Source organism: Patagioenas fasciata, chromosome 6 (genome assembly GCF_037038585.1).
Source record: "Patagioenas fasciata isolate bPatFas1 chromosome 6, bPatFas1.hap1, whole genome shotgun sequence".
NCBI lineage: Eukaryota > Metazoa > Chordata > Aves > Columbiformes > Columbidae > Patagioenas > Patagioenas fasciata.
In genome coordinates, this window is record NC_092525.1 from 31,643,239 (window position 1) to 31,664,066 (window position 20,828).

Consider the following 20,828-nt stretch of genomic DNA (forward strand, 5'->3'; position numbering starts at 1 on the left):
ATTATATTTACTGTGATCACAAAAGCAAAATAGAATAATCAGAAATGCCGCTTTAAGAATTACTGATTTAAAAATTACTAGGTGATAACGGGTAGTTTAACTTATGAATTCTAATACACAACTTCATTAAACTGGTTTTGAATTTTAGTGTTTCGAATAATATGCTAAAGAATTTCTATAGTAGGAGGAGAAACAAACACACAGCCAACACTGCACAAAAGAACAGTAGATGATGATGAAGGACTGGTCAGCCATATGCAAATAATTAGTTCATTATAGCTATCAGTGCACTACCACTGCTTTTACAAACTTAATTTTTACAATGTATTTATTATCACAGGAGAACTAGAATAAACAAAGGTCATTTTCAAGTTTAGAAGTTAGTAATTTTACTTTCTGAAAACAGCTGCTATCCTAGAAATGTTTTAGTCCAGATAAAAATAAAGACATTTAAAGAGTAAAGACTTTATCCTTACGAGGAAGCAAATAAAACATGGAATGCCAGATATCATATCTTGGGCTTAACATTCACAGCATTTAGAAGATCTAGTATCTTTTCAATGACTTCGGATAACTCTTTCCAGAGGAACACCAAGGAACTTAGGAGATAGAAATCTCCAACATATTTATGACCCTCAGCAGTTGTTAGGGACTGGGGCACACACAAAATTAGAATTTCTAGCAATGAAGAAAATAAAGCACCTTGACAAATGATCCTTTGGTAGAAACCTCAATAAAGTCCAAAGATGTAAAATGGCTACAGAATAAACTTCTTGTTCCCTTTAGAAAGATTCTTCCAAGAAGACACAAGTAAGGTTTACGTATCATTGCTGACGATGCATCTATTTATGTATCAAGTGGCACTGAGCACAGGTATCTCATGAGCACTGTCTGGAAACGTTAAGATTTCAAAGGATGAGCAGCAGTGTGTAGCAGCAGCGCTCGCAAAACCAGGTACGCTCGCTTACACCTCAAGCCTTTTTTCAGTAACCTATTCTAGAGCACATGAAGCCCAGATCGAGGACAGGCTGGTTTTGTCATCGCCAGTGCCTTGAGGAAAATCTTGTGCAGGGCACGTTAAACACACTAAGCAGGGTGGTTCCTGTCTGGTCGGTACCAATTCATGGATAAATCTCGGTAGAAGCAGCAGCGAAGGTAATACCATTTGGTAGTTCTGCATGTCAGTACCACTTTGATGTGATTTTCCAGGGACAAAACTGTGGAAACCACCATCAGGTACTAGCAACTATTAGGCACTGAATAAAGATACATTATAAAGACTGATCAATGAGATTAAACAAATCTATTAGAATTAGAGTATATATTCAAGTCAAAAAGGACTCGATATGTGATAATGTGATGTCTGCTAAAACGCTAGCAAGGAATTTCAAAATATATAAAAATCAGATTTTCATCCTGAAGATTTACAGATATTAACTTTTTGATATTGTGTGATATCTGAGTTAATCCAGATCTGTAAGATACTAGTGATCCTTGCTAATTTTATGGAATACTACTATATTCAATCCATTAACTTTTGCGACATGAACAATGAACTGCAAGAATTAAAAAGTTCAATAAAAATATAGTTTCATTTTCCATTAGCATTCTGTAGTTGTTAGGAGATGATCTTTTGCTTCAGCCAGAGGTTATAGAACTCCTGTTATTACAAGGTGTCAATACATTTAGTGATCAACAAAAAGGAGGTGTGATCAAGACGTGTGCCATTTCAACAACCACCTAATCCAGAGAGTTCCTCACTAAGTACTAAAGAAGAAACATTATATTTATGACCAGAACAAATTATGAAATAAGTGACTCAGAAAGGGAAAGTAAAAACTGTCCTCAATCATTATGTAGAGGACCATAAGAATTTTCTAAAAAATGGTGGTGGTAGAAAGGGTCTTTCCAAGATATCTAGGGGCCTGAGATAAGATGCCGCAACATGACCTAATGAGAAAGAAAGTAAGTTTTAAGTGTAACTCATTATATTTCAGAATGACAGCAAGGGAGCCTCTAAATCATTAACTTACTGCAATATAACATCGTTGTACTTTGATCTCCACACTATGTCAACAGTAGTGAGCCATTCTTGGTACACATGAGACAGCAAGTCAATATCATTTTCAAATATCAGAAAATAATGAATTATATGTAATCAAATGCATCCAATTATCTCATTACTTGGATCAATAAATATCATAAAATGTACAGAAACTGGGCGGCCTACGTTTCAATGACATAAAAAGGAAGTGCCAGTACATTTATCACTAGTGCTATAGATGTTGATAGGAAACCACTTAACATTCCTCTTTGTCTTCCAAACAAATTCTTTTTGCAGAATATGCCACTATAAATTAGTGAATGAATTGATAAATCTCAGAAGGTGGCATTTGGTATTAATTTTTCAATTATTTTACCCAAAAGGACCTTGGACAAACAAGAACAATTTATTAATCAGAAAATATATTAAAATTATGATGTTTCAAAAATCAGTACTTCAAAATCTGCAAGCACCATGTGCTATAGCATTTGATGTACAAAAGAAATGAAATTTTTCCCTTCTTAGTTCAGTGTCTTGTAAACAACTACTATTATTTCAATTAAAAGTCAGCAAATAGACATCTGATGTGTCAGATAATCTTTGTGGTGACTATATACCCAATGATAAATTACTGCAAAAATATGTTACATGATGGTAGGAAAACATTTGTGAGTGTGAACAACGATGAAGAAAGGTATCAAATACATGCTGAGCACCCTCTTTATAACACCTTCCTTTTCGGCACAAGTATTTGGAATGCAGTGTATTTCTATTTTATTTTATTATTAACCTGTTGGTAAGTTCTGTATAATAAGAAACAAAGTATCCTAACAGTGACCTTGTAGCTGAAGTGTTTTTTTTTAACAAAGTAGCCTTATAATGAGGGTGAGGAGCATTAGAAAAGCCACATCACAAACACACTGTTCATAGCCCATCATGCATTTCAACTTGTTATCAAACTTACCCCTCTTTTGAGGCTTCTGAAAGAAGGAATTCTGGGCTTCCCTGTTTTTATGTCATTCATGCAATAATGCACTGGTTCAATGGAGAATATGGGATACTGGGACCCATTAGGAGTACTGGATGTGTATAAACTAGTAGGGGTTAGGGGCGGGGATTGTGGCTAATGTGGAAATAAAGAAAGCAATAAATAAGCCAAATGTTCCAAGTGATTTTAAAATGAAAATTCTGTCTTACAAAAATAAAATTTCCATCCAACACAGAAACAGCTTGTAACATTCCAGACACATTTACACTGTAACTGTAATGGTTTAAAAAGGTTTCTGTCATTAATTAATCTTCAGAGTTACAGGTTGGTGCAGAGAATGAAGGAATATTCAGAACGCTTTGGACTCAACACTTCCACAAGATCCTAACAAGATCCCCAAAGCTGCCCGTCTCTTTTCTTAGAACACGAAGTTCTGCTTTGCCCAACTTTAGTCACAGCTGTTCTGGCAGCTTCTGCATTCCCGCTCACCACTGTGATGGACCGACCAGCTAACCTGAAACAAATGCCTAAAACAAAACATATACTTGATGTGTGTACTAAAGCTAGACTGACACACTGGCTGCATGGCGATCTTAACCAGTGTCATCACAAGAACTTCCCCCACTATCTTCCACTCTTTTTTCCAAATTGCTTCCCTCATTTTTTGTTTCTCACACCTCTGCTGCTTTTTCTCAGTTTGATTTTTCTATTTCTTCTGCTGCACAACTCATTCCCTTTCCAAAAGACTTATAGATTTGACAACATCAAAAAACAGGGAAATGTAATCTGGAAGTCAAGACCAGCCATAGCTTCAGCTAAACAAAGGACTAAAGGCCACTACGACTACCCCACCTACAATAAATCAGCGTATTTTTGTATTAGCTAATTTAAGAGTATCTTTTAAAACCTGTAAATAGTATTTGGAATTAAATATGTATCTCCTGATAAGTATTTTGCTCCCAGCTGCTGTTTTGTAGAGCATTCTTTCATCTTCCCCAAAAACAGGTGATAAAAAGGGACATAATCTTCCATTTCCTCCAGGTCCTTAAGGAAGAGATGCATGTAGTACGTATACACGTATGTGTATCTGTGGTTCCATACAGGAAACAGTAAGGCTGACTGGCTCTTTGAATGCTACATACAAAGTGAGCAAACTGGGAAAAAGAAAGAGGAGGGGAAGCCCTGTCAGGTTCATTCAGCTGCCATCACACTGGGGAATTTTCTTACAACAGTAAATGCCAAGGTCCAGCTTGAAAACCAACACAAATTTTCAGAGCTTCCCTCTCCAAAATTCTCAGAACGATGTCATCTTGTCCAGCTGGTAACCACGATTTAATTTCAGAACAGGCTGAATCTCTCCCACCTCTGCAGCCAAATGCAATAGATACTCTAATGCATTAATACATTTAAACTATTATCGATCATTAATTACACTGCATGAAAAGTAAAGAATCAGTTTTCTTTTTAGCACACAGCTGCAGTTACATAATATAACTGAGGAGGGAATAAAGTACCAGCTATATCCTTTCTTTCTCTGAAGATCTGCTTTCTTGGAATCCTGTCAAGTAGAAATTAAATCCTACCACTAACAACCTCTACGAATGATTTCCTATAATAAACGGCAGAAACTGACTTGAAGCATTAAAATAACCTCACAGAAATTTGTGGGAATTATTAAAATGACTCACTGATATGCTCCAATACTAAATAAAGACCTAGCATAAAATTTAAATAGGCATATGCATCATTATTAATTTATATAGCTAATGCATGTCTTAATAATCTTTTTTTGTTGATCCATGAAGGCATCTTGCCCAGAAAGTGTTACTTGAAACTCATATAATAATACAAGAAAGGAGTAATTTTCTCTGCTTTCAGATTTTTCTTGGGCGTAGGAATATTTTTACCTATTTCATAGTAGTATTTCTTCTGGGACGTTTACCTGGATGGAGCTTCAACAGTATATTTTGTCAATGAGGTATTAGAAATGTTTATGTTCTCAGACAAACCTCAGAAGTTTTGAAAACTAGCAGCAGGTATAATAAAAATCTATACAACACTCCCATATGTAAAAATCTACAAAATGTGACATTCAGAAGGGGACTGCATTCTGTAGTATGTTTTGTAGTATATAGAGAGATCTGAAGTCTGTCTGATTCCAAAGCATACTCCTCCTCCCCTTACTTTTCATTCACAATTAGTCCCTTTTCTATGTAATTGCAGAAAGTCTTTACAGAAACTTCGAAACATTACAGAAATGGCAAATAACTGTTATAAACATTCCCAGACACGAATCACTACAAGAAAAACTGGAAAACCTCCCCCAGTGAGCACGTGAATTTTAAGATAACTATCCAACCCTACTCAAACCTTCAGATATCCTTACACGTATTTTAATAGACAGTGGCAGGCAAGGTTATTTTAAAATAAATTGCTGCTGCCATGCAATCTAGATCTTCACATTTTGATTTTCTGAACAGTAATTTCTTTATTTTTACCTTTGGCTTCTTTCCGAATAGCCACAGCTTTCCTTTAGCCTTGCCCATGGTAGTTTTTGAATCAATTCTCATTCCTTCCTGCTTTGGTGTACTGATGGTTCCATCAGAGATAGTTCTGTAAATATTCTGACTGTAATCTTCAAATGGAAAATCTCCAGGAGGTTCAAAACCAGATTTGAAGCAGTCTATCACTAGTTGAGAGTCCTAAACATAGAACATCAAGTTTAAAAAGCAAAACAAGCAAACCCATCCAGAACCAGAGAGTAAAAACCATGGAGACATGCATTTTCCCTTCAACTGCAGCAGTGCACAGACAGGAAGCGAGAGACAGATCAAGTTAACCTATGTTCTTTTTTCTCAGCAGTGTTACCATGAGTGTAAATCAAAGCAAACCGTGCTATTCAGAATCCAGCAAATACTCCCCAATACTTCAACAGGACATGCTTTAGGGCCAAACTACTACACTACACTAATCCTTCAACTTAGCACTGAAATGAAGATAACACTAAGAAACTAGATGCAGTAAGATATGATAGGGAAGAACCCATATTAGAAGGAATATAAAGATGTGCCAATAGCTGCCATCAAACGGTGAGAAAGCATCAAAGATCTTCAGATTATGAGAAAGCAATAAAACAGGAAGAGAAAAGACACTGAAAGTGGAAGTGACCATTTAGGCTAAAACTGAAGTCACGGAACTTTTCACGCAGACAAATACTTGACAACAGAAAGTTAAATGTATGGGGTAAGTCCGTCTTCCCCCTCTCCAGAGCTTCCATACCAGTTAAATTGCGCATGTGCCTTTAAAAAGTCCCACGATGCTACTTACTCTGTGTTCATCAACTGATTTTGCTGCAAGGATCATCCCTTCTAAACATTTAGAGATAATTGGAATAACCTTGCGTTCAGAGTCAGCAAAGCCTTTGTAACATTCACTAAGTTTGATAGTCCTTCTTTCATCCATTTCTTGGAGTTGCTGCAAGCACAAAGTAACAGAAAATAAAGGTTTTATTTGCAGATTTTTCCCCAGTCCTGATGTGCACAGTTACTGTGGTCATCACAGTGTAGTACTGTAGGCACAGTACATGTGTTTTTAAAAAGAATAAGGCAAGTCCTGTCCTTTACATAATATTTACATAATATTTAAAATCAATGAGTATCAACTCCTTGTAGTTACTGGTCTGGGCATCTTAAGTCTATGTCTGAAAGGACTTGATTTTTAACTTAATTAAGTTCTGTTTTGTTAAGCACCCAGATGTCTCAAATCACAGTATCACAGTATGTTTGGGATTGGAAGGGACCTCAAAAGATCATCCAGTCCAATCCCCCTGCTGGAGCAGGAACGCCTAGGTGAGGTCGCACAGGAATGTGTCCAGGCGGGCTTTGAATGTCTCCAGGGAAGGAGACTCCACAACCTCCCTGGGCAGCCTGTTCCAGTGCTCTGTCACCCTCACTGAGAAGAAGTTCTTTCTCAAATTTAAGTGGAACCTCTTGTGTTCCAGCTTGATCCCACTGCCCCTTGTCCTATCATTGCTTGCCACTGAGAAGAGCCTGACTCCATCCTCGTGGCACTCACCCTTTATATATTTATAAACATTAATAAGGTCACCCCTCAGTCTCCTCCAAACTAAAGAGCCCCAGCTCCCTCAGCCTTTCCTCATAAGGGAGATGCTCCACTCCATCATCTTTGTTGCCCTACGCTGGACCCTCTCCAGCAGTTCCCTGTCCTTCTTGAACTGAGGGGCCCAGAACTGAACACAATATTCCAGATGGGGTCTCACCAGGGCGGAGTAGAGGGGAAGGAGGACCTCTCTCGATCTACTGACCACCCCCCTTGTAATACACCCAAGGATGCCATTGGCCTTCCTGGCCACAAGGGCACAGTGCTGGCTCATGGTCATCCTGTTGTCCACCAGGACCCCCAGGTCCCTTTCCCCTACACTGCTCTCTAATAGGTCATTCCCCAACCTATACTGGAACCTGGGGTTGTTCCTGCCCAGATGCAGGACTCTACACTTTCCCTTGTTAAATTCCATCAGGTTATGCCCTGCCCAACTCTCCAGCCTGTCCAGGTCCCGCTGGATGGCAGCACAGCCTTCTGGCGTGTCAGCCACTCCTCCCAGCTTAGTGTCATCAGCAAACTTGCTGATAGTACACTCAATTCCCTCGTCTAAATCGTTTATTTTGCCATACCTTTTCAGCAATATTTAAACAAAGGGTCTATAAAACATAAGATCTTCATAGAAAATGCAACAAAATATTTTCAGTACAAGTCTGAGCATAATGACCATAAACAGTCTCAGGATAAAACACAGGTTGTTATCAAGATTATGCTAATTTCGTGATAGAAAATCTGATCATCTTTCAGGGAAGAGGTAGCTTTTCAAATTTAAACTGTTATTTTGGAGATTTTTTTTTTAGTGGATAATTCTTTCTCTGTTAATTATTTTACCTTGTAAATCTGAGGAATGACAATGTAGTAGTGTTTGTGCTGTTCTCCATTAAAATTCTGTAGCTGTGCAGCATATTCATTTTTGTTTTCGTCAGCCATGTGTGTGCGCAGGTTTAACTGTTGCTTAGCCTAGCAGGAAAGTGTTATCAGTTCAAACGTGTCTTGTGCTTTTTAATGACAAACAGCATTATTTTAATTTATTTTACCAACTATGCAAAACCACTAACCACAAGTCATCCTTATAATTGAAATAAACAGAACGTGCGACTTCATATACACTGACAGTCTACAGACCAGATTTGTTATATACAGAGAGAGCAATGAGCATTTTAGCTCCCTTCAGCACATCGCTTAAACACTGTCCTAAAAAGCACAGAAGTGACTGAACATATGTACCATAGGATACCTGATACATGTAAGCCTGCCTGTTTAAGGCGGACACCATCTCAACAGCATCATCTCGAGAATAACAAAGCAGACTTCCTCTCCCCGCTCTCTCATACTTTACTGTAACTTTGATTTTGCACATCAACATGCATATTTTATACAAAGAATATTGTTCCAGTACTGATAATAACCATGGAAATATTTTTTTTATAATAGAGAGTAAAGAAAAAAATGACACAGCTCTTACCTTCTCAACATCAGCCTTTGTCGCATTAGTGTCGTTGTCCAGCCTTTCGTAGCTTTGCTGTGCCTTCTCCGCCTCTCTGCATTCTCTCTCAAATTTCTTTTTGCTCTAGGAAAGCCACAAACTTACTGCTTCAACAGCCACTATCCCCTTTTGGTTTTGTAATTTTGAATTCTAAATATGAAAGCTTCCATTTAAATATCTTAAATGCACTAAGTACTTTTAAGTAAATACATTGTTCTCACAGCAAACAAGTCTCAAAACCTTTCAACTTTTCTATTTAAAACCTATTTCCTTGAAGTACCAACAAAGAAACAACTGTAATTATGCTATAAAATATCATATAATCAAAATAAAAAATAATCTATTACAAAGATCCACTGTTCATTACAAACAGACAAGTCCATGTTCTAGCCTGACTTCAATAACCTAAAAAAAGTCAGGGGGCAAAAAACTTTAACCTGGATTTGTGTACTAAAATTTTCAAGTTCCCTTCTACAAATTTTAATTTAATAAATTCAACTAAATTATTTTGAAGGTCATTGGAAGGATTTATCTACATCACGAGATCTTAGCATACCTATCCACTATCATTGGTATTGATACCAACCGGCGTAGCCGTAAGCAGCACAGACAACAGTATTCAGTGTACTTGATGTTCAATAGATCCGGCTGTTGTCAAGACAACTGCTGTAGGACAAAATGTGCAGCTCAAGAAGTTACTGTGTCTAGAGACAAACTGGCAGCAGAGCCTGTGTGAGCGCGGCTCTCCCGTCCCGTGCAAAGGCAGCAACGGAGGTGAACGTGTCCGCCCAGGGCTGCGCGCAGTTCACACGCTGACTCCGCACTGGGGTAGTGACAGAGCACCCAGCTCGGCTGACTGAGGTGAGCTCTGGGAACCAGTGAAGGCAGACAGCATCAAAAACTGCCGCATCTGCTCCTGCTCTGATCGTCCGACCGGGAACTGAACTCTTCCACATGATACTGAAGCAAGACATTGCTTATCTGGGCCCACAACAACTAAATGGAAACTAATCTCTGGTACTGCTTCACAGTAATCTGGATCAAAGATACAATACATTTTTAAGACACAAATCCAGCAGAATATCAGAATGCATCTTGAACACGCTTGGTTGAATTTTATATTTTCTCATCTTTAAAAGCATGTGTCTCAAGAAAAAGGAGCTTATCATCTGTTCTAGAGAAATTCACTTCCTGCATTTCTCTCATAAGAAGTAATTCCATTTCCTCAAAGTACAATAGTCTACAGTGGTATTCTTGAACAGACCTCATGTAACAAGCCCCTAAACTCAAGTCAAATGCAGTTACTTAAGATTTCATCTTCATATAAACAAACTGTCATTATTAATTACTCTCTGAGCAACAAGTAGCCTATGGAGAAGCAACCAAAGAACTCTGTACCCCTGTTAACAACAGATTCCTTTACGCTGGATAAATGCCAAGGCTCCACTCAAACATACACACAGCAGCTGTTTACAGGAGTTTGTTTTAAGCAGGGGACTGCAAACACATTGAAGTGTATTTTGGATGTTACTAAGCCTTATTTGGACATTCAGTAATACATGGACAGGAAAATAAACAACACCACAAACTCACATTATCCATCTGTTTCCAGCACATGTCCAGATACTGTTGAGCCTTTCGTCCTTCCTGAAGATGCTAAAAACACCACAAATAAGTTTAATTTATGTATCTCTTCTGTACTATTAACATTAGTTAGTCCCTGCTCTAGTTGACACACTATGATGTGCAGTATCTCCCATAAGTTACCAATACTCTTTGGAAGACATTTCTAATAATATAAGAACAGTATCATAGATGAAAATTACACTGGCAAAAAAGTTACTAGTAAGCACTGTCTCTCAAGATCTTAATTTTTAGGTTTAGTAACTGTAGTAAACCAGTACATAAAAATGCATAAAAACTTTAAATGTGTTTTTCATCAATGTATTACAAAACCTACTTATTGCTAAGTTCATTAAATTGGGTAAACAAAAATACGAATTCATTACAAGACATACCCATTTTGATGTGCTGTTATCAAATAAAAATATAGACATTACCATTTTCCTCTCAGTTTTTAGATCATGAGAATATCTCATCAATTCGCCGTACACTCTGTGTCCCATTTCTTCTGCAACCACTTCTCGTTGTCCTGCATAGTCATTCAACTCATTAAGGATGTTAAAAAAGGCAATACACGACGTAAACCTGACAGAAAGCACACACGCACAAACATACATATACAAAAAGTGAGACAGAGGTTTTAAATGGACTGCACTCCTGAACAGATTTTTAAAAAAGCCCAAAATTAAATCATACATATTTTACAGTAAAGCCTTATCTCAATGCTAATTGAATTACAGTAGCAATGCAATTTGGGAAAGCCTACATTAAGCCTAGCAAGTACTATAAGTTGCAATGTCTCTTCAAATAAATTTTATAAGAATGTGGATTTTTGTGGATGGAAAAGAAAGAAGAAGATACTACCTGGAAAGCCCTGTAGTATAGTAGTATCTCCTAAGCTGCCAACTGAGAGGCCTGAGCTTGGGAATGGATACATACGTCCCTAGGCTCGCAGGCTGAACTTGCTGCAGAGATGATGTACTTGGTAGTCTTGAGGGTGGAACATGCCAATCATAGCACTCATATGCATCCCGATGGATGATCTACAGAACAAGTATGCTGTCAGCTCTGGAGACAGCTGCCTGTTTGCCTGCCCACCTCTTGGCTGGAAGTAAGGTGCCACTATGGCTGGCACTGAAAAGGGGGAAGAGGAGGGGCAAAGGGTAGAAAGTGTGTGTGGAAGGGAAGAAAGGAAAAAAAAACACAACAGGCACCGCATTAAAATATACATCTTTCTCTCTTAACCGTGGAATACTGCCATCTCCATAGGCTTGGCTCTGGGGAATTTAAATGCCACCCTAGCACTAAAAATCCCACTCCCCATACTCCAGGGTCTTTAAGTAGTCGGAAGCGCCAGAGGAAATCCCAGCACAACTTCTCGGGCACTGTGCGCAGCACGTGCTCTGGCTGCAGCCTGCAACCTGTCTACTTTCTTTCATTCTTAAGAGTTATCCCTAAAGAAAAAAAGTACAGTGTTCTAAATAAATTAAAAAATGGCTATGGACATGGACAGAAAAAGAGGCACCTCTCTGATAAATAATGATAAAGTTCTTCAGTACAAATTGCTCCCCCCCAGTTAGACATTCACTTATTTTGTCTCCTGAGTCAAAGTCAGTCAGCAGTTTAAGAGCTCTTCTTGCCAAAACCACGACAATTTTATGTGCACTCAAGTCTCGGTATACAAATGTATAGTTATATTTGTACTGCCATACAAATGCACTGAAAAACTCTACTAAACTAAGCAAAAAACACAGCCTAAGGACACAAAATTGCTTTTCCATATATATATCTTTAAAAAACCCTAACTTAATTGTTTTTCTATTAAAAAAATACTAGCCTGTACATAGCATACTGAACTTCTACTTTCAAACTCTGAGCTAGCTAAAAATTAATTGGAACGGAGCAAGTACAACCTGCCATGTTTACTACTCTAAAATACTAACAGATGTAAACTCAGGTTTCATACTTAAGAACTACACCAGAACTACACGAAGCCAAGCAGAATTATTTTGTTATCCTAGCCAATTAAATATTTGATCTTAAAAAAAAAAGTCATAAAAGGACAGAGTATACTGTAGTCCTTGTTTCTTATACATAGAACTTGAAATGCACATTTTTACCTGGGTTCCTCATCTTTGGGTGAACGTTTAGGACAGTACTTCTTAACCAGATTTCTATTAAGGAAAAACAAAAAAAAGGTGCTATTTCAGAAACTCTTTAGAGAAGAAGAGACATACACATAGAATACTGCACGAACAAGTTATTCTTTTTAATGACTTCAAGAAACAAACCTATTCCCTCTGTCGTAAGGGTCCTTCAGATAACACAAGGCATAAATCTGTGGCATTGTCAAAGTTCGACTTAGAACAATGTAAGTATTTTAAAACCTCTATTGCACAGTGACTAGGCATAAAATAAAGAGTTCTTTATTTAACATCCTTTCACACGTGCAAAAGCAGGTGGCAGACAAGAAAAAAACCAATGTGTGAGCGTACATTCAGGTCAAAGGCTTTAACCACAGCATCTCCAAATCTTCAAGAAGGATATTTCCAGAGAAGAGCCTACATCTCTTTTCAGGAAAGATTTTCACATTTTGCCCTACGACCAGTGTTGTAAATATCAGGTTTTATAAATCAAGAAAATCTCTTAAGACAACCCAAGGGTCAGCACGCTACACAGTATCACAATCCAATTTCACTGCCATGAGCTCATCTGCTTCTCATACAATGCAGGAACAGCACCTTAAAAACATTATACAAACCACGTCACCTACTCTACCCTAGAGCTTAAACAACACAGGCATACAGGGCTCACACCACCAACCACAAAATATTTGCAGTTACAGATATTGCTACAAATATCCAAAATCCTGTGATGAACACGAAAAAAGCCACGGAATTTTACAGACTGAGGGATAAGAGGAGACAATGTCCAGTGATTTTTCAAATTCTGATCTTCCTGTACATCAGCCTTTGCTTTAAATTTCTGAGTACATATTTCTTCCAGCACAGCACTCTGCCTTACCATATTGTTCTTCTGACAGCAATGAGGTCTTTTTAAAATTCTTGAAACTCAAAAGGATACAAGTTGTCAGTCTTGGGAAAAAAATGCCAAGTTTCCTTCTCATTTCTAGTAGCTGGATGTTCATACCTTCAATTGGTTTCATTTTTTTATTCTAGTAATTTTCAAAACGGTCAGTTTTTTCCATGAAACAGAAACATTGACATTGTAACTCTGCTACAGTTCCTTTCCCTGAGAGAGTTTGTCATTTTACAGCAAATAAAGAATGTTTTTTTCATGCAGAAGAGAAACAGGTAGAACATAGGATTTTTCTCAAGCTGCTTACCCTCAACCTTTCTGCTTTCTGTGGTCAAAGAGAAACATCTCAGTTGCTGTGCATTTTTAAAACCAGAAAACAGTATTTAAAGAGAGATCTACGACTCAAATCAAATAGAACAGTAGTTAAATACAAATGGCCACCCCCATAAAAAGTTTTTGTATTTTCCAAACATTAAAACCACTTCATCAAAATCTTGTTCTTCATGTTTAAGCTGTGAACCAGATTGCCTGTTGTGATCTCACTCATTGTAACTATCGAAGTTGTATTTTTAAGTGTGAATTAACATCTCAGCAGAAAACAACGCATGCCAATCATTTGCTTTACAACCCACAAACAGAAGCAACACAACGCTGGCCATTTTTCCCCTGTACATATCTAAATAATCATACCTTCCGTGAAAAAAATAACAAACACAAAACAACAACCAACCAAACAAAACCAACAAACGAACAAAAAACCCCAACAAAACAAGTACACACAAGTGAATCATTCTTCAAGAGAGAGTTTGCCTTGGGCTTGTCAGGGGAGACTTCTCAAAGTACGCTGAGGTGGACATGGATTATGCAAAGAATCCTGCTGCTTTTTAGCTGGTGTGAAAAAGACTTTATTCAAACTTCTGTATTGTGTGAAGAGATGATATTTTGTAAAGAAACTATTTTACACATTCACACAAGCAGAAAAGAAGTATAAAACAATGCAAACCTAGCTGAGCTGCCTCAACAGTTGTCTTTTAATTGGCCTCTGGATACAGTTCTTCCATCTGTCTGCCCGGTAGTAATTGAGACAATTGGCTGTTGACTTCTTAGAATAATTATTAATATAGCCCAAAACAGTTTCCCCCAAAGCAGCAAAGGAGTGGACTACACAAAGCAATCTACACCCCCAATGCTACCGAAAAACAGGAGAGGAGTAAGAAAAGATTCTATGAAACAAAAACTTGCATGCATGTTTTGTATCTCATTCCCACTGTTTGTGTGTACCTTTGGTTGTTACGAACTATGAGCTACCTTATCATTAAAACCAGGGTGCTAATCCTGCTTCCATCTAAAGTAACCTTGTGCAGTTTCTCAAATCTATTTATTTGGAAGTCATTATCTCTATGGTGCAAGGGTCCAAGTTATGAGACTATGTTCAGTCATGAAACATACAGCAAAATATGAGCAGGGAGCTGGTGTGGGAACAGCAAACTTAGAGCCTTTGTCTCTTTCCCTACCCTCAGAGACTACAGCCAGAAACCACAACCGTGGTAACACAGTCAAGTCCTTTTTACATCAATAGGTACTAAGAAACAGAATAAACACTAGCTTACAAAAATTGTAGGCACTTTTGAAGAACTTTCTCACTGAAGTTAAAACAAGAACCTCTTTTTGCTATCACCAGAATACACTGCCTGTTGTAATGTTCTACTTGGTAGGGATTAAATGCAGACATTTTATTAGGAAAATGCATAAACCCAAGTAAAAGAATAAAAAACAACCTTATTTGCTAACAATTTCCCTACATTTCATTTTCCCTTACATTTCTGCTTTGCTGCTCAGTGTTTATTAATGAATAGGAAACTCCTAAAATTCACCTTATTGTTATTCCAAAGGTGAAATGCGTAACAAGCATCCAATGCTGTAGCCAAGCAACCACACAAGAGCCTCTTCAAGGCAAGATTTTCAGGTGTTAAAAATGAGAAAAGAAACCACTTATTAAAAACCACATAGTTTAAAGTGTCAGGAGAGAAGGCTCACCAATATAGACTATTTACTAGTATGCTGGTTTTTGTTCTGGTTTCATTTTTTAAGGCAACTGTTTACTATTTCTAGGAAGACAAAAATATGATATAATCTTTTCTGCTAATAAGTCCGTTTCAGCAGTCAACCTCGTCTGCTTTAGGATCACAGGAACATCCAGCTTTGTGACACTGCGTGATCAGGATTTAAGATTCAATACCAGCACAAGATACAATAATCAAAGTCAATAAATATGAAACAACAAGCAAATACAGAATTTAAGGTTCAGAGAAAAAAGCCAGTGTTCATGGGAATGATGAAGTATGAATGGCTTTTCCAAGAAGTGAACACTGACATTTAGGAAAACCAGAGAAATTAGATTTAAATTTTTGAACAAGGCAGGTTGATAAGCACCTAGTAAGAGCGCGGATGTGAAGAGTGAAGCGTTATTTCCAAGAGGAGCCAGTTGACACTTTAAGGTGGTATTACATTCTTTAACATTTTTATCTAAACGTGTGTCAAATCCTCAGGATCCAGATATGGATCTGGCATAGTTTAGAAGAAAACTGCAGAGTAATTGCAGAACCAGTGGAACTGAACCAAATCTACGGAATAAATTGCTCTATACTTCCTTATAAAATTGTAGATTGATGACACTTTAGTCCTCCCTGGAAGTACAATTTAAACTTTGTCTACCACACTCTCTCTTCCGGCCACCTCGAAGCAGATTTCGTCCATCACATCCAATTGTGCTGCTCCTGTAATTTTATAACCCCTCTTCTCAGTATAAATTGGTCTCAGGTCAACACCAGTGAGATACCAGCCTGGACCAGTATTACTGATTTTTAAGAGAAGTAATGCCGCAGTTGTGTAGCCAGAAGTTTCAAGAAGCACCCTAGTTAATAAATTAGATTTATAGCCATGTACGTAAAGCATCTACATAAAATTTTATGACATTTGCACAAAAATTGTGTTTATCAATTCAAAATTAAGTTTTCTTCAGTCAATTAACACAGAACATAAAGAACAGGAGCTGGAGCATTGAGATGGTAAAATTTGTATTATGGCAGCAGCTCAGCAGCTCTACTTACACCAAACTTCTGCAGCCTCTCCATCATATTACAAACGAGCCTGAGAACAAGCTTTGAAGTCTGCTTTCATAAGTTACTAAAAAAAAGTAGTTAATACTTAAAGGCATTTGAAACTTATACATCAAGTAATACTTTCAATAGGGTTCTGATGGCTTCAGTGATTGCACATCAACATTATGGACTGGGTGAAAAAAGTGACAATGAACTGCATTTAGCAACAAGCCATCAGAGAAAGTTTTAACTGAAGAGATGACTCTTAAAAAAAATTGTAACACAGAATTTGGGCCTATAAAGCTGAATATCCTTCGAATTGTTGAGAATTCATATGTTTCGGCTTGCAGAAATATCACTATAAAAAATCCACCACATCTGTATATCTGGATAATAATCAACAGCGAAAATTCTCAGCTCCAATCAAAGGAAGAAAGATTTGAGAAATGAACACATATGGTGATAATTTGTGCCCCCAGCTTCACATTTGAGCTTACATCCATTTTATATAATGTTTCCAACTTTCTGCATATAAAATTGTGGTAGATATGTCTTCATTCGTCTAGACATGTGCATATATTAATACTGTATTTAGAAAAAAACCCCACTTCTAAACAATAGTATGTAGAAGGAACGTGAAAAATACATTTCCTAAGATTAACTAGACATCTCCAGAGATCACATCGTACAATTTTAAAGGGAAACACTCAAATACTTCAAGAACAATCATCTCTCTTTTCTTTAAACTGGCAATAGAGAAAATGACCAAATTCAGAAATCTTATTCCACAAGGTAGCTTCACCTATAACTGCCGGTATAACTTGTATTTCTACCTAACATCACAGCACATGGAACTCCTCTGTCTTCTCAAGCATCATAATGCTTCAGACAGAACAAAAAGGGAGTGAACCTCCAGAATTACTTTGTGTGTGATGATGTGGGAATAAACAAAACAGACCTTGACCTCACCCCTTTTAAGTGACTGTGCTGATCAAAAACAGCATCTGAGAATTCAATTACAAAATTAAGCCAAGAGCCCAGTAATTTGACACATACTAATTTTTTTCCAGTTATAAAGTAAAAACAAATTAAACAGTCATATAATTTAAATGAAAACTGTTAATCTACAATGCATATTGCAGGATGTTTATCCTGATTCACATCCCTGTACCTTAGTAACTGCCTGTATTAACCTTCACAATCCTTGGGGTACCACAATACACTAGTTCAGACACACACAACACAAAAGATTTTCCTTCATAAGCTTAAAATAATGAAATCATTGTTGCTTTTTTTCAAAACAAAATATATTGCAAAGACAAGATAAGCTCTCTAGACACTTTTTTTTTCCTCTGTAGACATTCAAGGATTCCTCAATGGTTTCAATTTTTCTTATGTGTTTCTCAGTATCAAGAACTGCCTATCCAACAACAGCAAGGAACGACCTGTAACCTAAAGCCAGCATTTGGACAGGATTCTCACAAGTTGTTATTTTCGGAATTATTCAGCGGCCATAAACTGCAATAACTACATACAGTAAGAATAGTGAGTTCACTCAAACAGTTCCTCATACGATGTACGTGCGTGACTTGTCATCTCCTAGAAGACCCAGAGCAGTTGTTGCACCTGGGAAAGTCTCATCACTAAGTGATGACAGTATACAAAAAATACTTTCTCAAAATGCAAGGGTAAACACAAGTGAATATGAATTTCTGCCAGGACACAGACTCCAATTAGCGAAAACTGTTATGAAAAAGTCACCCAAGTTTTCATCCTTGGGTTTAAGTCTATGAGAATAAGAATCATCATCAATCTCAACAGAATGTTCATAGCCCATACTGAAACCAAGACAGAAAAAAATACCACCATACACCACTAGCACTGTCTTCCTCATTGAACTTGTTTTTCCTTGGTCTCTCCTCCAAATATCGAGAGCCACAGAACTACCAGATGACTCACTGTACTGTTTATACATCTACTAAACAATGGCACAATAAATCTCAGTTACAAGGAAATTATAAGCTAGAAATTTCTATCAGAGAGATCAATATCTACCTTACAGGCTGCTAGCATTAAAATTCACTGGAACCCTAGTCCATCCCCAAGATCTCCTCTCTCAGAACTTGTCAGGAGCAAGCTGCAGGATAGATAATGCTTCTGGTGGTGAAAATTTTGCTTGACCTCAACCTCCCCTGGGACCTCAGGACTGTTTTACATGGGTAAAAACAGTGAATGTCCTCAAGAGCATCAATAGCTGCAGTCAAGTTGTTATCACAAGACAGTTCACTACTCACTAACAATAAATTTCCACCCCCCACACAAGGAATACACAGGCAAGAAGATCAAAGAACTTCATGAACCGGTCTACTGGCAGAAAATCAGTCACCCACTTGTGTATGTGCTGTCCAGACGCTCGTTGGCAGCAGGCAGGAGTGCGTGCATGCGCTGTACAACACGTGTGCAGCAAGACTTGTGCTTCCCAAAACTGTCATACTTACTGCACGTGGACTGGCAGTCCAGTCATCTGACAGAAGGGGTACTTGACATAACTCTTTCGTTTTTGAAAGACACTTTGAGAAAAATCAATAGTTTTACCCCAAAGAGTAAAATGCTGAACAGAGGTTTCCTATTTTCAGTCAGATCCTGAAGTAATAATGTGGTGTCTCATCTTGCTAGCTGTGGAATGAACCTTTAAATATAATTAAGCAAAATGGCATTTGTTCATACTATTTAAGGAAAACATCTGGATAGATCCGTGCAAATAAAACACATTTCCATTTTTAAACAGACAACGCAAAATAAATCAAAACTGGGTCATGAACTGGTGCTATGCATGCTTCAAACTTTCTTTTACCTCCTGAAGTTCTTCTACATCAGCTTTGGAAAAGTGGTATTTATTTCCTTCCTTTTAAGAAAAAATTCCTTCAGTTAAGTAATGGATTATTATGTGATGTGAATACACAACTGAATCAAACAAACAAACAGATGAAGAAATCAAAAAGGAAATGAGCAGCCTAGACAGAGAACACTCATAGCCTCAGCTACGAACCTCATTACTGCATTTATGCCCAAGGATTCCTCAATGCTCTATCTGGCGACAACCTAGTTTGCTAATGACAAGATGATGGACAGAGGAGCAACTATGAGTTTCAGTCTGACAAGGGGTAGGCAGCAGCTTCAGCTGAATCCCCAAAGGAATTCAAGACAGCAGATCACAGAGAACGCCAAGTTCACAAGAGTGTCTTATTTTAAATCTTGTTCTTGAAGCATTGTGTGCACCTTTCGGTAAAAATCCATCCTACTTTATTCTGAAGGATGTGCTTCTCTGTCATGTCATTGCTGCTGCTCTGCTTGTACGATACCTGAGCAGAAATTCCTACTGGATCTAGAAGATGTTTCACTGAGACCAACAGTAAGTAAATTGGGGAGCTAAGACAAAGGCTGGGTTACAGTCTCACCCAAAGGGACAAGAGCAGCTACGGAAAGGGTGTGCTCGAAGGACAGGAAGATCTGCTGCTTTCTCATGTTGTACTCAATGATCTCAATCAGATTTCTTAACACAATGTAGTGTAGCTCTTGCCAATTCAACATGAGAAATTAATTAGTAGCAGAGGCTTGGAGCTGGTTAAACACACACAAAGACATAGATATGGATAATGCACTTTGCAACAAACATGCTGATAGTGGAAAAATATCACCATGGTTCTTTTTGAATCTTAAAATTTAAGTCTTAGACCTTTTTAGTTTAAAGATCTGAAGGGTGATTTGGAACACAGGGAAGAAGGCAAAAAACAAGAAAGCAAATAAGCACACACCTAAAGATAATTTTCTGGTTTGGACTGGTAGAGAAGAAATTGGCTGTGATGAAAATAACTACTGATCTAATTCAGTCTGTAAATGAAAAATGGTCAATAATCATGACATTTCATATTTGCCCATCATCTGATACAGTAATTTTAAGTAAGTGTTGAGATAAAAAAAAAAAAAAAATCCTTACCTCAGTTGTTTTGCATAGTTTTGCTCAATTTCTATCCTTTCTTTTACAAATTTTGCATATTTCTCCAAGAAATCAATGCCCCATTGCGTATGCTTGTCCAAGTTATCAAACTGATCCTTTAAAAACAAAGGGAAACAAAACCAGCCAGAATTAGTTAAGAATCACACCAGCACCAGAAATGACATAATTTATGAGTTGTGCTGTGGGGGAATGTGTGCTACTTGGATAGAAGTTTAAATTAAAGTTATTAATCAGTCACATGTATATGTACACACCAGCCATATACCAGAATGGTAAGCTTATATGCAGGCACTGGTTTAACTCCTTCTTTAAAAACTGCTCTAAATACTTGCATTTTAAGTTGTAGGTAGTCTTTGATCACTTACACAATGTAAATGTGGGGTTTTTCGCCCTAAAAATCCTTCAATTCA

General features: G+C 37.5%; 1 protein-coding gene across 6 annotated transcripts in view; it reads right to left on the reverse strand.

The window, feature by feature from the left end:
• FNBP1L (formin binding protein 1 like) overlaps nt 1-20,828 on the reverse strand; it is a 56,593-nt gene that overhangs the window by 7,962 nt on the left and 27,803 nt on the right. For 2 of the 6 annotated variants that reach the window (XM_071810416.1, XM_071810415.1), the window contains exons 2-10: nt 20,398-20,513; nt 12,381-12,434; nt 10,698-10,845; nt 10,231-10,293; nt 8,617-8,721; nt 7,983-8,111; nt 6,360-6,506; nt 5,531-5,734; nt 3,009-3,167 (exon numbers count right to left, since the gene is read on the reverse strand). In XM_071810416.1, coding sequence (XP_071666517.1) covers nt 3,009-3,167; nt 5,531-5,734; nt 6,360-6,506; nt 7,983-8,111; nt 8,617-8,721; nt 10,231-10,293; nt 10,698-10,845; nt 12,381-12,434; nt 20,398-20,513 — 1,125 coding nt within the window. The remainder of the gene's footprint in view (nt 1-3,008; nt 3,168-5,530; nt 5,735-6,359; nt 6,507-7,982; nt 8,112-8,616; nt 8,722-10,230; nt 10,294-10,697; nt 10,846-12,380; nt 12,435-20,397; nt 20,514-20,828) is intronic. The other 4 variants (XM_071810418.1, XM_071810417.1, XM_071810419.1 and 1 more) reach the window with 4 other exon arrangements.